General features: G+C 56.9%; 1 protein-coding gene across 1 annotated transcript; it reads right to left on the bottom strand.

The window, feature by feature from the left end:
* Window positions 1-142: 142 nt before the first annotated feature.
* Window positions 143-17,111, bottom strand: LOC119108173 (dual serine/threonine and tyrosine protein kinase). The gene is made up of 12 exons (XM_037231751.1): window positions 17,038-17,111; window positions 16,362-16,528; window positions 15,024-15,255; window positions 9,762-9,991; window positions 9,176-9,382; window positions 6,332-6,515; window positions 5,785-5,941; window positions 4,443-4,605; window positions 4,119-4,202; window positions 3,498-3,610; window positions 2,481-2,617; window positions 143-174 (listed from the first exon to the last, which is right to left on the bottom strand). The coding sequence occupies exons 3-12, from the start codon at window positions 15,208-15,210 to the stop codon at window positions 143-145; spliced, it is 1,494 nt and encodes a 497-aa protein (XP_037087646.1). The 5' UTR covers window positions 15,211-15,255; window positions 16,362-16,528; window positions 17,038-17,111.
* Between the last annotated feature and the right edge of the window lie 3,117 nt (window positions 17,112-20,228).

The raw sequence follows: 20,228 nt of genomic DNA, 5'->3' as shown, positions 1-20,228 counted from the left end.
CTACACCGCTAAAAGCCGGAAGGCACCGAGTGGTGCTACCGATGGCGCGCGTCCACGCAGTCTGCCGCGGTGCGGCGCAATCACAGCCAGGTATGGAAGGGAGAGAGAGCGAAGGGGAGGCGTTGGAGCCGCCGCCGGCCGCTCACGACCAGCAGGGGATCACGGCGCCGGCCTCTGTAAACGGACGGAGAGAGCGCAGGCAGAGTCAGGCGCAGCCACTGGTCCTTGGGTACGGTAGACGGCCGTCATCATGGCCCTCACCACTCACCACGGCCGTCATCACCGCCCTCCCCACGGCCCTCATCACAGCCCTCACCACGGACGCCATCATCGCCCTTAGCACTGCCGCTCAGACCGTCCGGCGATGCCAACTGACACGACAAGTCATGCCTTGAATGAGGAACGCAAAGCATTCTGAGACTTGCTGTGAACTGGTGGAACTGTAAAGCATGTACATTTCAATCCCAGTCAATGCAGGGCACAGATCCACGCGTAAAGATACTCATTGAATGTATCACAGCATATGAACATGAGCTGCATCACAATACTTCGAGTGACCTCGAACTCTGCGCGAACAATCTTGACAATCCTGGAAACAACCACAACTAGGCCTCAAAGCAGTGCAGGATACCGGCAGCAGCCTGCTGACTAGCCGGAAGGGGGCGGGGCCGGGGGGGGGGGGCGTACCTAGGGCGGGCGCGGCAGGCGTCTCCCGCAGCTGGTCCAGCATCTGGTGCAGCTGGAGCTCGACCACGGCCCGAACAGGGGCCGCTGGCGGGGGTCGCCGCGCCAGCAGGCCTGGGTCAGCTCCCAGCCCAGGTCACTGCAGCTGCGCGGCCGGCACGGACGCCCGCCTGCCGTCACACACACAACACACATCCGACGGGTCGCACACGCACACCGTCCCCGAGACAGGTCACGACAACCCGCCCGTGTCGCCGTCTGAGACAGCAGTTCGACACGAGCCAGAAGTCGCTGATGGTTGGTCATGGAGACTGGCCGGCCTCAGGTAGGGGCATGACCCCTCGCCCGCCTGCCTCACTCGCTGAGACGGGGGTGGCACGCGGTTTAATACGCACGCAATCGCGCCTCGCACGGAGGAACACGAGACTGCGCTCAACACTTTGCCACATAACAGGACACCGGCTTTCTTTACACCCTTGTGTGTGCCGCTGGGCGTTTGCGACACACTCAGCTGCTAGGGCTATATGGCGTCGCCTGCCTCTCACCCTGGCAGGAAGGGCGGGCACCGCGGGGAATCGAGTCCCGAACCTCTGGTTTTCGAGACGCGCAGCGGTTAACGCAGACGCGTTAACCACTACACTACCGACACCCCGTGCACCCTTCATCCGCGCCACAAGGAGGGGCATGCGGTGGTGTGGGTAGTATTGGACATGCGGACAACGGCACATGCGCCGCCAAAGCAAGTTGTTCGGGCTGCTAAGGCTGTCATAGGATTGGGTTGAAGACAGGCCATGACGCGGCAGACGGCTTGCACTCCCGTCGGCGAGCAACCCATCATCTTAATACACCCTCGGGCGGGGGTCGATCTGACCACCCCAAGGTTTTTCGGGATGATTTCCGAACGCTGCGGCATAGCCGCGCCAAATTGGAATAGCTGTAGACATTTGAATGACAGATCTTTTGGTACCAAAAATTCAGATGCACCTTGTAAGGTCACTGCCCTATGAAGTCAGGTCATGGATTCAACCGGAGCAATTTCAAGGAAATCGTTCAATATGTTGCGACAGCAAAGCGTTAGACGAAGCCATACATCTCTGAGATCGCTTTTTAAGCAACAGAACAATTGAAGCGATGAAATTAAATTCACCTAGGGTCAGGTACGAAGGTCAGACCAAGCTCAAAACCAACCTGTTTTTTAACTATAACAGGGACCGCATCACATATTTTCCATGGATTTCTTAAAGGCCAAATATATCGATGATCTTAAATAACGCAGGTCAACATTTCGTTTTCAGGAACATGTCGCTAAGCGTATTCTTTGATACTTGCTCAAATGCAAAAAACAGTCTTGTATGACTTTGGCCACTTCAACCTTAAGATCAAACAAGTTTACCAACCTAACATAAGCACCAGTGACCTTTTGCTTAGAACAGGTACCTAGATTCGCGGCGGTTGCATGAGAAGGTTTGGAGGCACTATGGACACCATTCTGAGGTTCGATCTTGTCCGACCTTATGTCACCCGAGGTTCATGACCTAGAAATTTCAAACTTTGACACAAGTGAGCTCTAATACAGGTCAACACACCCTGTGAATTCGGTGTCTCCAGCTCGCTTGCTTTTTAGATCTCAGGGGGGCCAAACTGACCCCCGCCCGAACGAAGGGTACTCAACTGGCCACCTGGGCCGGTGTAAAATGGTCTCCACGACCAGTTATGGTCTGCCCCGTAGTATGGCTGCGACACCAGGCGTAGCGCCATGATGCCTCGGCGCCGTCGCTGTTTCTGGGCGTGCTCACCTCGCTTGACGCACTTCCACAAGTCATTCTTGTTGTCGCACTGCTCGTAGACGGCCGGCATCCGCACGTCGTCAGAGAGGATGTACCAGAGCAGCACGCCAAATGCGTACACGTCCACGCTGTTGTCGTATTTGCCACTGCCAGAGATCAGGGAGCGGTCAGAGAAGGGGTCCGCAGAAGGCGGTGCCAGGCAAACATTGGACAGGTCAGAAGAGGGCCAGTTAAGAAACAGAGTTGGGCAGATGTGGGCAGCTCAGAAGGGGGTTCAGTCAAGAGGCGGGGACGGAGAGATGTGGGGCAGGTAAAAAGACGAGTCAGTCAGAGACCGGGTAGGTCAGAAACCGGGTACGTCAGAGGCGGGGCAGGTCAGGCGCGGGGGCGGACAAGGGTCAAGGGTCCGGTCAGCATTCGAACAGCCAGTGGGAGGCAGGGCTGACCAGAAGCGGGGCTGCGGCGCGAACACCAGAGGATGACGGGTGTACATGGACTTGTGGTGTACATGGGTCAAGTGCAGTACGCACGGTCCAGCATCGTAGACCGGTGTACGAGCACCCATGGGGTTTCGCAGTGGACATCCGACGCGTCTGCCGCTCGAAAACTCAACAAGAGTCGACTGAGACGAGCACATGAATACAAATGGCCTACGTCGAGCTGAGTCCCGCATGCCAAACGTGGACTGGTCTGACTGACGTGGACCGGACTGGCTGCCAACCGTCTCTGAGGCCGTCTCGGCGGCGGGCACCGCCGCCGGCGCACGCAGCCAGGCGGTGGCCGCTCTCACCCGAACAGCTCCGGCGCCATGTGGATCGGCGCGCGCAGCCGGGCGGTGGCCGCTCTCACCCGAACAGCTCCGGCGCCATGTGGATCGGCGCACGCAGCCCGGCGGTGACCGCTCCCACCTGAACAGCTCCGGCGCCATGTGCATCGGCGTGCGCAGCCGGGCGGTGGCCGCTCTCACCTGAACAGCTCCGGCGCCATGTGGATCGGCGCACGCAGCCGGGCGGTGGCCGCTCTCACCTGAACAGCTCCGGCGCCATGTGGATCGGCGTGCCCACCACCGAGCCTGAGATCATGGCCTCTGGCTTGCAGAAGCCCAGGTCCGACAGCTTGCCGCGGTTCGCGTCGTCCAACTGAAAACGGCAGCTGGCTGTCACCGTTCTGCAGCCCTGACACTGGCGTCGGCGTGCCAGCCCTGACGGTCCCGCCTACGAGGCAAAAGGCGATAACAAACACTAAAACAAAGGAGGGGGACGGAATTAAAAACACAAACTCACACAGTGATAAGCGCAACCAAGTATGTACGCAATCGCTTGATATTCTGTCAAGCACGAGGCATACCAAAAAGAATCCCACACACCTGCTTTGGTGCGATATGCCTCGCATGGGATCATTTCAGTGCAATTGGGCGGAGACAGGATGTCAAAATATCTATTGCGATCTGTAGATACTTGCCAATATCTTACATTGTAAAACAGAACAGAAAAACCAGAAATTTAGTTCACAGATGTAGCTTTACAACTTGGCGTTTTGATACTACACGTTCAGAGGGTACACCCACAGATGCTGTCGCCAGCATCTGTAATAATGACGGCTGCGTGTCACCCTGCCAATGTTGTCTGTGCCGACCAGAGGCCTTACCAGCACATTTTTCAGCTTGATGTCCCTGTGAATGAGCCCTTGGGAGTGCAGGAACCGAGCGCCCTGAGCCACGTCCATGGCAACCTGGGAACGCATCATAATACTGAGTCACAACACAATAATTACACTTCATGATGCGAATCTGACGCGCCATATCCCTCACACAAACATCGCAAGGCAGGTCGATGTGAGTCTGGTTGCGAGCGGCCTTTTCACCCAAGCGGTCAACACTGGCCTTGACCCGGGCAGGCACTGGACAGGTCGAGGACGAGTCCGCGTCGAGGCGGAGCAGGTCCGGCAGCGCGGGCCGACTGGTCAGCTGACCTTGAGCCGGGTGCGCAGGTCGAGGCCGTCCTGGATGGCCAGGTACAGGTCGCTGTGCATGCGCTCCATCAGCAGCAGGGCGGCTGACAGCCGGCTGTGGCTGTAGTTGTAGTCAATCACGATGCCGCGGATGCTCACCACCCGCTCATGCTCCGGCAGCGACCTGGCGGCGCGGCGCGGCCGCGTCATCGTCGCACGGGCCGAGTCACTGAGGCTTTACGACGCGCCCAGCTGCTGAGGCTACACGGCGTCACCTGCCTCGCATCCTGGCCGGAAGGGAGGATACCGCGGGGAATCGAACCCCGTACGTCTGGTTCTCCACAGGCGCAGTTTAACCACTGCACTATCGGTACCCCCATCGCATAAACCATGACAATCAGTGGCATCACAACAATCATGGGATTCACTGGCATGATGTGACTTACAGCACTGAGTCTATGCCAGGACAATCACATTACGCCTCGCTATGTAGCAGTCACAGCGTATGGAACGAAAGCCGACGAATCAGAGCAGACAGCGCAGTCGGCAGACGCTGCCAGTCAGTAGCTGCCCATAGTCCGTCGCGCAGCTGTCACGGCCAGCGCCGCAGTGTCGCAGTGCGAGTCTCTTAAGTCATAGCGCGTGTCACGGACACAGCCCTATGGGCCACAGCAGTCATGGTAGACATGATCGTAACACATAGAAACACGCACAAATTAAACACGGACTCCACCATAGCACACGAGGGGCGGTACGAAAGCGCAGTATGAAAGAGACGATCGAAGGCAATAAGACACGCAGCAACTTACAAACACAGACGTGAGGCTTCGCATAACTCAAAACATAGCATGCCCCTGACAGACGCCATGAAAAGAAATGGTCGCTAGCGCTACAAGCGGACACGTTTTTGGCTTCCGCAACTCACGTTACCACAGGCGCTTGAGGCGCCGTCGTTTGTTCTCGCCGGCCGCTATCAGCATGTTCACATTTTCGTGCACGTTTAACTTCGTGTGAACTGCTACTGTCACGAGGAAGCTGAGGCAGTGAGGCCCCATCACCTCTAAGAACACCACCTGGGTCCTGTGACGTCGGTACTTCACCACAAGCTGGCAAATACATCCAGACTGCTTCGCTTCGCAAATCCACAGCAAGCAACGTCACCAGGCAGCCTTCATGATCGTTCGAGCATTTCAAGACGTCCGTGTCTATCCTACCCAGTCTATCCAGACGTGTTCGGGTCACGTTAGCCCCTCGACTTCGACTCACTATCTCCTCGAATCGTCGCAGAAGACGGTCAGTAGCGAGCCTCACACTGGAAACCCCCCGTTCTGGGGTCCAGCCCTGTTTCCACGCGCCCACCCACCGTGTGTAGAAGTACTCCATGGAGAGGTCGTTCCAGTGCCGTTCGTCGGGAGGGATGACCGACTTGACGGCCCAGTCTCGGCGGCCAGCCCAGGCACTGCTGCTGTACACCACGCCGTACTGGCCGCGCCCGATCTCGGCCGACAGCTGCGGCACACCTGAGCGCCGGGCGCCGGCGCCGTCAGAGCCCCGGCCGCGCCGCCACCTCGCCAACACGGGTCGGCGGCGCGCGCAGGCTGCTGGACGTGACGTCCAGAGGCGTGCGCGCGCTCCTCGTCAATCCGCGCTGTCCGAGTCATCCTGGTTTTGTCGGGCACCACGTGGACCACATCACATGAACCTAAAGCCAAACCTCTTACATCCCCTGTCTGTATGATAGAATTCAAGGTACATGAATCCACTACTAGCAAATTAGATTTTTCAAATGCCCATAAACCTCCGTGTTTTCCAAGCCCTCGGAAAAAGAAAAATAATACGAAATACACCTACACGGATATATAGACACAGCACTGGATCCGTTACCTCCACACGCGCCAGCGCCCACTTACCGAAGCGCGCGGAGTCGACGTACGCGGCCGCCTGCAGGGCCAGGCGCGCCACGTGCGGCGCGTGCTGCTTCTTCATGCGCAGCCGGTCGCGCTCGGTCTGCTCCAGCTGGCCGGCCAGCTGCGCCTCCAGGCGGCCGATCGAGTGCACGAACGCCTCGTGAGCGCAGCGGAGCCGCTCGCGCAGCTGCCGAAGCGGCCGGCGTCGGTGAGTGCCAGATACGCAGCACGGTAAGCACTGCACGCAACACAGCGGCATGCAAAGATTCCCCACATGCAAAAATTGTCCACGTACATACATCTGGCGTACAATCACACAGATGACTAGCATGGGCATGGGCTAAGGCAGTGACCTAGCATTAGCCGGGGACGATTCTTTGTATCTTAGCACTTCTAATGCTTTTAACACATTCCTGTCTTTCACCAAGTCATCAATAAAAGACCAGCTTAGATGGCAGTATATGCTGGTTGTGTTTCACGCCCTATAGTCGTGGAGGAAAAAGTTTACAACTTTCTGAATCCTCTTCACTCGGCACTTGAGTGCAGCCCCATACGTACAGACAGTGAGCTATGTGGAAAACGTAGGAGTCGATAAACATTATGAGATCATGAGGCGTAAAGTAATGTCTGAACAGCGAGATTTGAATTTAGTTGCATTTTTGTTCACCTTTGGCGACATGCTTCTCCCACGAAAGCGTCGAGTCTACTACTGCACCGAGAACTTGGACGCGCCGTGCAGGTAATACGGCCCCTCCGTCTCATAAGTGAAAATCACGGGTTTTCATTTAATCATATTTTGAACCTATCAGGCAACGTCGTTTAAGCCCTTGGTCATGTCCAGCCAAGTTTGCGTTGAACCACGCCTGGAGTTCACAGCCTGACATTCCCAGACGACGTTTTGGTGCGTCAAGACTACTGTGGTCTAGCAGCTGAATGTCACGTGCATGTGAGATGAGATGAGGCGTCCATGTGACAGATGACTGGGAATAGGGTGAAGAAAAGCGGCCCGACTGTGGATCCCTGGGACGCTCCGTGAATGTGGACGACTATGGACGCTCCGTGAATGTGGACGAATGTGAACGCTCCGTGAAGGTGGACGACTGTGGACGCTCCGTGAATGTGGACGACTGTGGACGCTCCATGAATGTGGACGACTGTGGACGCTCCGTAGATGTGGACGACTGTGGACGCTCCGTAAATGTGGACGAACGTGGACGCTCCGTGAATGTGGACTGTGAACGCTCCGTGAATGTGGACGAACGTGGACGCTCCGTGAATGTGGACGACTGTGGACGCTCCGTGAATGTGGACGACTGCGGACGCTTCGTGAATGTTGACGACTGCGGACGCTCCGTGAATGTGGACGACTGTGAACGCTCCGTAAATGTGGACGAACGTGGACGCTCCGTGAATGTGGACGACTGCGGACGCTCCGTGAATGTGGATGACTGTGGACGCTCCGTGAATGTGGACGACTGTGGATGCTCCGTGAACGTGGACGACTGTGGACGCTCCATGAATGTGGACGAACGTGAAAGCTCCGTAAATGTGGACGACTGTGGACGCTCCGTGAATGTGGACGAGCGTGGACGCTCCGTGAATGTGGACGACTGTGGACGTTCCGTGAATGTGGACGACTGCGGACGCTCCGTGAATGTTGACGACTGTGGACGCTCCGTGAATGTGGACGACTGTGAACGCCCCGTAAATGTGGACGACTGTGGACGCTCCGTGGATGTGGACGACTGTGGACGCTCCGTGAATGTGGACTGTGGACGCTCCGTGAATGTTGACGACTGTGGACGCTCCGTGAATGTGGACGAACGTGGACGCTCCGTGAATGTGGACGACCATGGACGCTCCGTGAATGTGGACGACTGTGGACGCTACGTGAATGTGGACGACTGTGGACGCTCCGTGAATTACCGGTGTGATCGTCAGTCCCCCAGGCACCACCCGCCTCGACCACCGCCAGTATAACCAGTGCGGCACAGCGTCAGCAGTGACAAACACAACAGAGTTTGTTAGGCTGGGGTGGATGTTGTCTGACATAATATCAAATTTCGCGGTCATTTCTTTACTATGCAGTTTAAGAAATTATCCTCTTAAATTCTATGAATTCATGTAATCGGGCCTAAAATTCCAGTAATCTGAGAGGCATTCATTGTGCGTATTTCTACACGAAAATGTGTTTTTAGCTTTTCTGGCTTGTAAGCACCAACGTTTTTACGTAATGTTGCACGACAATCCATTGCCAGTGCGGGCGGCTGGGAGCAGTGGGCGGCGGTCAACTGGCGGCGCGGTGCCGGCCCACCTAGGAGCAGCCAGCGGTCTGTTGACACGGTCCCAGCCCACCAGAGAGCAGTCAGTGGTATGTCGGCGCGGTCTCGGCCCACCTGGGAGCGGTCAGTGGTCTGTCAGCGCGGTCTCGGCCCACCTGGGAGCAGTCAGCGGTTTGTCGGCGCGGTCTCGGTCCACCTGGGAGCGGTCAGTGGTCTGTCAGCGCGGTCTGGGCCCACCTGGGAGCAGTCAGTGGTCTGTCGGCGTGGTCCTGACTCACCTGGGAGCAGTCAGTGGTCTGTCGGCGTGGTCCTGACTCACCTGGGAGCGGTCAGTGGTCTGTTGGCACGGTCTCGGCCCACCTGGGAGCAGTCATTGGTCTGTTGGCGAGGTCTCGGCCCACCTGGGAGCGGTCAGTGGTCTGTCGGCGCGGTCTCGGCCCACCTGGAGGCAGTCAGTGGTCTGTCGGCACGGTCTCGGCCCACCCGAGAGCAGTCAGTGGCCTGTCGGCGCGCTCTCGGTCCACCTGGGAGCAGTCAGTAATCTGTCGGGGCGGTCTCCGCCCACCTGGGAGCAGATGATCCGACTGAGGCGCAGCTCGTTGATATTGTCCAGCATCTCGGTGGCAACACGCCGCCGCCAGAGGGCGTCCACGCAGGGCGGCGTCTTCCAGGGCATCACGTCCAGCAGCTGCTTCAGCCGCTCCCACAGAGACGTGATGACGCTCGATGACGTCTGCACCGACAGCTCCAGGCTGTAGGCCGAGTTCAGGATCTGCCGGGAAGCGCGCAGGAGTCGGCGCCCGAAGGCCGGAGGTCACAGGACAAGGCTCTGGATGCGCAGTCGGGTGGCGGACCGTCCGTCCCACCCGCGCGTCATGTCGACGCACGCACCGCAATGGACGATTGAGCAAAACACTACAGACTGGGATACCGGCAGCTGTTGTAAATGCATTGCAATATCAGCCCGGCAAAACGGTCCGCGCAGCATTTGCCAAGGCTGTCACTCGATGGTACCCATACACCAGCGCATAAACCGGCATTGCCGACATAGAAGTCATCCACGCTCGGCGTAACCGCCTGTCTCACTGACCAGCCGCAGTCGCACCGGTGGCAGTTCGCCGCCTGGTCGCCTCCTGGCGCCGGCCGCTCACCTGTTTGAGGGCGTTGCTGGCGCCGGCGCTGCCGTCGTCGTGCGCCTCCAACGAGAGCAGGCAGCGCTGCAGCGTGCCCACGAACCGCTCCTGCATGTAGTCCACGCTGCCGACCAGCTGGCCGGCCACGGCCCGGTTCAGCGCGCCCAGCAGCAGGTTCTGGATCTCGGCCGTGCACTGCTGCAGCTGCCGCGCCGAGCGGACCTCGCCACTCTCCGACACCTCCACATCTGTCCGACAGCGGCGGTCTCAACACACCGACCCACAACACAGCGGACCTCTCCACTCTCCGACACCTCCACATCTGTCCGACAGCGGCGGTCTCAGCACAGCGGACCTCTCCACTCTCCGACACCTCCACATCTGTCCGACAGCGGCGGTCTCAACACACCGACCCACAACACAGCGGACCTCGCCACTCTCCGACACCTCCACACCTGTACGACAGCGGCGGTCCCAACACACCGACCCACAACGAAACTACCAGGAAGAAGTAACATGTAAACAGGCACTGGACACTTCTCGCTGAGGATCCACCGCACACCAAAGCAGTAACAAAGACAGACGGCAGTACACCATTGACTCACAGCAAGAGCACGAAATCACGTCATGTCAGTCGCATGGCGACGGCGTCTCCCCTGTTCTTTGCGTGCGTGCGTGCGTGCGTGCGTGCGTGCGTGCGTGCGTGCGTGCGTGCGTGCGTGCGTGCGTGCGTGCGTGCGTGCGTGCGTGTGTGTGTGTGTGTGTGTGTGTGTGTATGCGTGTCAAGACAAGCTTAGGTCGCGACTTGCACTGATGCGCCACCGAGATCGCGCCGTCGCCCATCGGCGGGTTGCGGGGACCTCACGGGTCGGCGCGCATCGCCGCGCCTGCAGCCGATTGTCGGCGGTTTCATCACCACGCTCTGGCAGAGATTACCCGCACGGCATTGACCTTCGTCGCGGATCGATAGCGTGAATCAGATGCAGATCAATGACGGGTGCGGACATGTCACGGAGGAGCGTCGCCCGCCCGGGCCGCGTGACGTCACCAGAGGCCGCGAAAACCGACAGGTCGTACATTTGGCTTGACGGGCGTCCCAGCGAACGGAACTACCACAAATTTCGCCACTATCGGAGAGCGAAACTAACGGAGCACGTGGTGTGGACCCCAGCATAGCCCAGCGGAGAGCAACACACAGCCAGTGGTTTATTGTGTCGTGTGAACCCCAACACGCCAAAGACAGAGCTACGCCGGGCCAAGAGCGCGGTGTGAGCCCCAACACACGCCCAGGAGAGAGCTGCACAGAGCCAAGACGTTCGCGTGTGGTGTGAGCCCCAACACACGCCCAGGAGAGAGCTACGCAGAACCAAGGCGTTCGCGTGTGATGTGAGCCCCAACACACGCCCAGGAGAGAGCTGCACAGAGCCAAGGCGTTCGCGTGTGGTGTGAGCCCCAACACACGCCCAGGAGAGAGCTACGCAGAACCAAGGCGTTCGCGTGTGGTGTGAGCCCCAACACACGCCCAGGAGAGAGCTGCACAGAGCCAAGGCGTTCGCGTGTGGTGTGAGCCCCAACACACGCCCAGGAAAGAGCTGCACAGACTACAGCGCTTGGCGCCGTCCTTGGGTGGCTACAGAAGGACTTGTAGTCTGAGCGTAACTGTTTGGGCTCTGAAATTTCAGTGAGGACAGGGAGAGAGGTTCTATCGCCACATATTCCAGAATCAAATAAACAGATCAGGCCACAACTGGTCTGAAACGAATTCATGTCTTATCTACCTGGATGGCTACCACCAAAAAATCCACGCGTGAGCGATGTCAGCAAAGAAAATATAACCGCAACAAAACTTTATTTTCAGGAAGTCTTATTTCCTAACTGCTCAAGGCTCTTTTCGCAACCATGGATATATGAATAGCATGAAAAAGAGTGACCTGTGCTGTAACCGTACCGCTGTAACGGGCCGAAGCAAAGGCGATTTCTTCGCTTTGCCCCCTGAGTCCAGTCCCTGTCATCCCAATTCCATTCCGTGCTTGCTACCAAAAACTGAACACACCACAAAGAAACGCACTTTTCTGCCACGAGGCATGCCATATATTACACCCAATACGCTCCACGGAAATGCATGCCACTGGTTGGAATGTGCCTCTCTACGTCAAAACCTGAAGTGACCATTGACTGCTCTAGCTTTCGGGCATTTACAGAGCGCGATACGAAAGGAATGTTTTGCAAAAGTAGCTGGGTTTCAAGACTGTAGCTGAATTAGTTCAGAAGCTGGAGCCCAAATACTTGTGAGGTCTTATTCCAGCCATCCGCACGCGAATGTAACTGAAGGTGCCATAAGAAGTTATAATCATTTTGCTAAGCACTTGGACAGTTGCGTCACCTCTCCTGGCTCTACATGAAGTTTTTCTCTTCGCCAAGCATTCGTTCAGTGCTCTGCAACAATTAAACAAACCCGGCTTTATCAGTGGGAACTGATCTTATTTTACATGCTTTCAAAACTGGCAAAGTTGAAGGTTCCTCTCTCGAGCATCGCAGCCCGATCATCCGTAACATTGCTGCAAGGCCGGCTGAACAGCATGTCGTAAAAAGGACCTGTCTATGGCCGTGCACCTGCTGTGACTGGACAGATGTTGTTTTTTTTAAAGAATATCGAACCCATTAAGCGTGATCTACAATGCAGCATCCGCAAGCGCATCGTGATGCGCGCCAAAGCATCCGCAAATATATGGCGATCTGCGACACAGCATCCGCAAATACATCCCGCAGAATACGCACGAGAGCGGATTAGAGCACGTTCATAGCGGCCTATTTCCAGACGCGAAAGACGTAGAAGTTTTGAGATGACACAATACCATGCTCCGTAGGCCCCGTCTCGGCTTGAACTTTGACCCGAAAGAGAAAGTGATCTCCAAGTCACCATTCGTGTAACGCCTCAAGATATGCACGGGATGGCTCGAAGCGTGAAAGCTTGGGTCGACATCCAGTGTTGACGTTCGTGCCGCTACCAGCCGCCGAGGCTGCACCGCGCCGTACACACGCGGGGCATGCACGCGGCGTACCTCCGCCGTTCAGCGGCGCCTCGTCCCTAACATGGGAAGCAAACCTCGACAGCGCCGCCCGGTGTCCAAGGCCGACACGGACGGCTCACGTCCGCCGAAGCCGGATAAATTGAACGACCAGTCACAAACACACGTCTAGGTGCATCTGACTCGGCGCTTTGGTCGCGCATGTCCGACACGACCAGGCCAGCGGTCCTCGATTCGCGGAAGGTTGTCTCTAGCATCGCTGCTGTCACGATGGAAGGATTCTGTCAGGTGGCCACGGCATGTACCGTCCCAGCCATACTACGGTGGAGCTCAGTCATAATGGGACCGCTTGTCGAGAGTTCTGCCTTACGCAGATGGACCGACACTGTACAAGGCTTAGCTTGCCATATCGACCATACGCTCGCTCTCGCCGCCACGTGAGTACGTCCGAGGCGTCCATGGACTCCAGCCAAGTCTAATTAATCTTCCCAATCATAGGAATTGCGGCATGCGACCTACGATGACGAGGATTTGGAATCACACTGTGTTAGTTGTTGTTGCCTACCGAGCGACCTCATCTCACTCCGGAACAACGAAAAGTCCGAACTTCGTCACCTCGTCACTCACGTCACCTCCCGACAGCAACAATTATTCACGGCAACGATGCATGAAATATTCCACTTTTCCCATAAATGGACACAACAAAAAAAATAACCGGGGTGCCCACGTGATGGGCGATCAATACGTGTATGGAGTTCACCAATACTGACAACTCTGGCCGCCTGATCAGTGTTCCCACGCGGGCACTGGCGCCAGCTGCCCATGCCATGCGACGGTGTAGAGCGGTCTGGCACCATAGGGTGGGTCAAACTGACAGCAGCAGACGGCCACACTGCGGCCTAGGGTATGAGCAAGCTGTCATTTGCTCTACATCTTTGAAGCTGCCTCTGAGTCTGATCTTGCTGCGAAATCAAACGACAAACAAGCAAGAGATTCTACAATGCCAAAACGGCCAACAATCGTAACCCCACCGGATGGATGCTTTGCCCTGCCCCCCCCCCCCCCCCTCTCTTCTCAGATGTTCCGCTGTATGTTCCAGTGCCTCTCTTCGGCATTGCACATTCCAGCGCTTGTCTGGCTCTGTTTACATGAACTGTTTTTTTCAGCTCGCTAGCGCTGACGTCGTCGCAGGGCCATTCGTTTCCGGAATGGCAAAAAAAGGCGCGGCCGAGCCGCACCTTTTTCCTACCGGTGTGGCGCGAGAGGGCCGAATCTTCACACTGTTCTGATTGTCAGTGACCTCATAAAACTCTTCACCTCTGGTGGCCGTTGTCTGGTGAACAAGGTCTGCTACAACTGCTGCAGAACATTGCTAATGGATTACATTGGTGTGCAATGGCTTTGGCGCTCATTGACTTTACTTACCAATAATGCTATCTATACATTAGCAACACGTGCTTCCCAATGCGTGCAGCATGTAGGCATGATGTGGATTTTAGGCCGTTGCCATCATTTTACGCCAGCTGCTTTGCACGGACCCTGCCCAAGCGTTTATATACGAAAATAGTACAGACATCCCAGGAATAGCAAGTTAAGTTCATGCCTGCAAAACTCCTTCCCAAAACTTGCTGCACATTCTTGCAACTCGTCTGCGACACAGGCCTGGGGCGGGGGCCCGGTTCAACACAGCCCGACCTTGCCAGCCGTGGGCAGGATAAAAAGCGCAGCACGTGCGTTATCTCAAGCCAGATCGACCGGGGGCGGCTGGCAACACCGCAGCGGCCGACAGCCCCCCGGCGTTGGTGCGACAGCCCAGCCCGACGCCGGTGCGACGGCCCAGCCCGACGCCGGTGCGACGGCCCGGCCCGACCCGGTGCGACGGCCCGGCCCGACGCCGGTGCGACAGCCCGCCCGACGCCGGTGCGACAGCCCAGGCCGACGCCGGTGCGACAGCCCGGCCGGCGTCGGTGCGACGGCCCAGCCGACGCCGGTGCTACAGCCCGCCGCCCTGTCTGACGGCGTCGACTCACCTCCGTATGGCACACTGGCGAAGGCCGCGACACAGGTGCGCGGTCGCAGCGGCCGCGAAGCGGCGACGGTGCGGCCCGGCCGGCGGCCACCTGACAGCGCCGGCCAACGCCACCTCCGCTCCCCACCCCAGCTGCTGACAATGCGCCGACGATGACGCTCGTACGCCTGTTTTCTGACACATCCTGACAGCCTGGTCACGGCTGCTGCCTCGGCTGCTCACCTCTGAACTGATGCAGGGCCGCCTGGGCCAGCAGTTCCTCGCGCATGCTAGCCGTGGTGCGGTTGACCAGCTGGGACATCTGCAGCTGGTTCTTGTCGGCGATGCTCATGACATTGTCGAAGAGCTCCGTCTCCTTCTGGCGGGCGTACTGGAGCCGGCGCGGTGTGATCTGGATCTCGCGTGCCATGTCGAACGCCGACAGGATGAAGGCTCGCAGCAGCTGGTTCAGCGCCTGCAGGCGGCCCGGCCAGCGGTGACGGTCGCACAGGCATTGCGGGGCTGGACACGGCCGGCATTCAGATGGTGGCGCCTGGCACGGCGGGGTCCGACACAGGGGGGTCAGACGCAGGGGGGTCCGACGCAGGGGGTCCGAAACAACCTCGACACAGCGGAGACCGACACAGCGGGGCCCGACACAGCAGGGTCCGACACAACGGGGCCCGACACAGCAGGGATCCCAGCCACCCATTCCGCGTGAATAAATATCAGGCACAACCACGGGGACAGCGACAGCACGGCGGGTTTCAGCCGGACCGAGCCGCCGACCAGCTGGCCCGAGTGGTCCGGCCGGCCGGTCGCGCAGCTGTGGCCGTCTTCAGTTTGCAAGGCTGGCGGTGGAAGGTGGCGTTGTGGCACAGCACACGGCACAGACTGAGCGGGCGAGGCTCGCCCCCAGCGCCACTGGGTCCTCTACATACCGCCACCTCGGCTCCAGGCAAGGTGTGGCAGATAGTAGCGGAGGTAGAACAAAGACAAGAGGTGTTGCTACTCTGCTAACGAGAATGTCACGTGCCCGTAGAGAACGTGCCCGCAGCAGCACGCGCGCTGCTGCAACACACGCTCAAAACGGCAATGTTTCCAGGTTGTGGTCAGTCTGAACGTTCTGAGCATTTGCTGGAATTATTCAAACCTGCAGGACGCCTACATAGTGAGCACCGTCTGCAAGTATCATTTTACGCGAGCGCATCTACCAAAAAGAGATGTACGTGGTGGAACGACGTTTTCCACCCCGTATGCCCGTGAAAGTAATTCAGGGAATGGGTACAACACACGCACACGAGCAAACACATGTCAAGACGAACCGTGGCTGGTTGTCATCCTAAAATGCCCGGGCAAAAAATATACTATTTTTGTTTTAAATTCGCTTAGAATTTTCCGCGAACTGAAAAATGGGGGTGTCCTCTCGGACCCATCACATGTCGGTTGGCCCCGCCCTTTTTGCCAGCGGCCCGCTGACGCACGCATGGTGTTGGTAACGGGGGCTACACAGGCGCCGTGTGGGCGCCGCGCGTCTCACGAGTGAGGGCGGGCTGGCGCCGGCCGGCCGCCGGTGCTCACCTTGTTGATGCGGTGCGCGGCGAGCAGCAGGCGTAGCTGGAGCCAGGTGCGCAGGTAGGGCGCCAGCGCCAGCAGGCCGGCCGACCCTGTCGCCAGCTGGCAGCTCAGCCACAGCTCGTCCACCGGCTGGCCGGACACCGCCGGCGGGCACGCGCTGAACTCGTACCCTGCCCGCCGCGGGACCACGTCACACCATGGCAGCTGTCCACGTCAAATGCAACAATCAACGGCCCGTGACGTCACTGTGCCGCTCACACCCCGGTGCTTACAAAGAAAGGTACAGGAGCTTTTGTCACGTGTTTTAGTCGATGAAGGCAAACTTCCGAAAAAACGATCCGCTAGAAATATAATAACGGTACACCACTTCACCGTATATGAGGTGTTCTATACGAAAACCTCATGAAAGATACTCCACTGGCGGCGGGAAGATGAGTTCTCAGCCGGCCCGGAGCACCCCGGACCGCGCTACGGACCGCCACGGACCACACCACGGACCACCACGGACCGCATCACGGACTGCCGCGGACCGCATCACGGACCGCCACGGACCGCACCACGGACCGCCACGGACCGCACCACGGACCGCCGGTGGCACGTTGAGGCTCCGCCTCAGCGACGCCCGGTCAGGCTCGGCACAATCCGCCGAAGGCTATCAGCTGCAAGAGCGGACTCTCACCGACGGCTATCAGCTGGAGGACGAGCGGGCCGGGCGGTGGGCGGCAGAAGCGTGCCAGGCAGGCGCGGTCGGCGGTGTCGCCGCCGCCGCGCCGCTCGGCCGGCGGCAGGCGGCTGGGCCGCGCCCGGTGCGGCCAGTGCAGCGTCAGGCACGGCCGCGGCGGTGGCAGCGCCGGCTCGTCGTCGCGCGCCGGGCACCAGAAGAACACGGACTGGCCGCCGGTGATGCGGTGCAGGTCGGCCAACTCGGACCGCTCCTGCCGGCAGCAGAGGCCGGTCATCAGCCGTCCGAGAACACCAGCACGGAGCTCAGTGGGCGCTGGAGAGGATGCTGGGCCACGGTCATCTCTGACTGGAAGATGGTCAGGATGAGAGCTAGTCTGGTGACTCTGGCGACCATTCGCATCGGCACGCCATAACATGTACTCGGCACGCTTGAATGCAGCTCAGCTATCTCCGCGACTGTTTTGTGAAACAGAAAATGATGGACAGTGACCACCAGGGCAGGTGCAGGATAGGCTTCTAACAGCGATGGTGCCGAGCTACTCGCCAAACTGGCAGTGGCAGCCCACACACAACACACACGAGGGTTGTTGTGCGAATACACTGTGGGTCGGAGGATCCTTTACATTGGTAGACAGGCATACAGACTGACGTCAACGTCTCCGACCGTTACCTGGGCAGTGAGGTAGTCTCCAGAGGTGCAGTACAGGTAGACTGGCAGCACATCCTCCAGGTGTCTGTGCACTGTGGCTGGCTGGTCGGACGGCGCCACCACCAGCCGCACGTGGTCACCCCTCAGCAGCGGGTGGTTCAGGCCTATGTTCACCCACACTTCAGACTCGTCCTGTCAGGGGACAACCAGTGACTTGTTGAGCCCCTGACCAGTGGCTGGTGTGAGCCCTTATTCTAGCGACACTTACAGCATTAAGTAAAACGTGCAGCGATTACCAGCTATCTGAACAAAATGCAGTGTTTCAGTTGAATCAGCACAGATGGCCGGGCAACAGCAGACAGCTCCTGCCCGCGGTGGGTCTCATGTGACACCAGCTGACGGCCGTGCGGGCACCCACCGAGAGGGGGTGGTCGAGGTGTCGCAGGCACGGCGGCTCGGTATGGCGGCCGCGCTCTGTGTGCTGCACCACCAGGTCGTGCTGCCGCCGCACGCCACCGCGCTCCTCCCTCAGCACGGCGAAGTCATCGCAGGCGCCGCGGATGACAAGCGACGGCCAGCGGCGCTCGGCAGCGGCGGCCAGCGACAGCAGGGGCTCGCCAAGCAGTGCCGCCACCACCGCCGCGCGCGCTCCGTTCGAGCCGCCCAGCACCACCAAGCAGACGGGCTGCTGCAGCACTGCGCAGTCCTCATCCAGCTGGGCGAACTCAGCAGACAGCTCTGCTGACACTGGGTCATCTGCAGACAGCCCCGGCTGGACTTCAACGCATGGTGGTCACTGCATTTTTAATCATAATGATCATGACCACCATCCTCATAGTGATCATGGTGTTTCCTACATATCACCAGCCACTGCTGATACCATGCAGCATTTTGTTTAAATGATTGGCCACATGTGCAATCTGGCTTGCAGTCATTTGTTTACAGAGTTCATAAACTGCACATGCTAATGAAACCCTTATGACATAATTTATGCATTTACTAGTTAAAAAATTTGGAGGCATGTAGAAAATGTGTCTTTATCACTATCAGCTTTCATAAACTCCACAGCAACTATGCTCCCAACAAAAATGTATCCAGGCTATCATGAAAAGCTAACAGCAGGTGCTGTGATGGCTGCAATGAGTACAGCTGACTTAGTAATTAGGTAGATACAAGATGGTTTCATATGCAGCATGCAAGCCATAAAACAACTCAATGAAATCAATACTATAGGGCAGGACCAATGTAGCTATCAGTGCACTGGATTACTTTTATATTGCATTAAATTGCAACAGTTTATGTACAGTTTATTTATGCATCACAACAGAAAGCAGAAAACAGTTGCTTGGTTAACAAATTATTCATAGTACTGAAATAAAGCAATATCAAAAATTTCATATCCTCCATCAATCATATTGATCACTAAAACAGGCAAAATCATCTGAAATAGTATAAATTGCATCAACTTCTGAGCATAAAACTAGTTCGGACTGGGCTGAGCTGCAAGGCAGTCAGGCACTTCTAAGTCATGTTACAAAACCAATTTAAAATCACATGTCAAGTTTAACATGTAAAATACATGATGTTTCCAAGTAGCATTGGGTAGCAATGTGCTAATCTTGGCTAGTTGTATTAAGTTAACCAATCATAACTGATTTATTTATAGGTTGAATTCATGTACAAAGATATCTTTTTAATAATCAAATCTAATAGTCTGTAAAACAACTAAGCTCTAACAAATATAGCAAAGCATGGTCATTGAAGACATAGTGCAGTACAGTTGTGATGGTAAGTACTTCAGTCCATACAATGTTTTGGCTGATTTCTGCTGTAATGTATGTGTTATACAAATTAGATGGTTTGCACACCTTTTCTGATAAGTTATCAACACTCCCCATGATAGGCCAAGAGTGTTTGCATGCTGCAGTTCCCATGACAACATGTAAGAATATGGTCACATGCATACCTGCTTTAAAATGGCTCAAAACACAAACTGAAACCTGTTAGAATAGTTTTCAGCACATTTGCTGCATCTCTGTTAAAGTATGCACACGCTTCTCACCTTGAATGGGATTATGATCTCTTTCTTCATGATGCTTTGAATCTGTGAACAGGCTCAAAGCCTGGGCTGAAGAAGCCAGAAGACCTTTCAGGTATTGCTTGTTAAAAACGAACTTTTCTTCATCTCAAGAAGTAGCTGAGACAGGTGTTTGACTTCAACGTGAGTGGCATTGTTCGGGAACTTAGTACCATTCTGGAAACTGTCTTCATTGCACACCATGTTGTTACTCCTGAACGAATTGGTGACTTGCGTCCTCAACTTGCCATTCGCAAACTCGGAGTTTGGAGAATGGTGGGTGTACGTCACTACGATGACGGAGGACTAAACATCACCCCAGCCTCCAGCAGACATGCATCCTTCTTGCTGCTATGCGTTGAACCTCTCACCGTCAATTACCACGCACAGGCCACACACCACGCGTCCTCGCGACCCCAGCCCAAGAAAACAACCAGCCAGTCTCAACGCCCACGCGAGT

This window comes from Pollicipes pollicipes, unplaced genomic scaffold (assembly GCF_011947565.3).
Source record: "Pollicipes pollicipes isolate AB1234 unplaced genomic scaffold, Ppol_2.1 Scaffold_6686;HRSCAF=7923_pilon_pilon_pilon, whole genome shotgun sequence".
Taxonomy (NCBI): Eukaryota; Metazoa; Arthropoda; class Thecostraca; order Pollicipedomorpha; family Pollicipedidae; genus Pollicipes; species Pollicipes pollicipes.
Note: the sequence above shows the minus strand (reverse complement) of the source record. Positions and strands in the feature narration are given on the sequence as shown.

Coding starts and splice junctions, on each gene's coding strand:
- LOC119108173 (XM_037231751.1), bottom strand. CDS start 15,210: ATGGCACGCGAGATCCAGATCACACCGCGCCGGCTCCAGTACGCCCGC. Junction 9,383..9,761: donor CCAGCAACGCCCTCAAACAG/GTGAGCGGCCGG, acceptor GCTTCCCGGCAG/ATCCTGAACTCGGCCTACAG. Junction 6,516..9,175: donor GTCGGATCATCTGCTCCCAG/GTGGGCGGAGAC, acceptor CCGCTTCGGCAG/CTGCGCGAGCGGCTCCGCTG.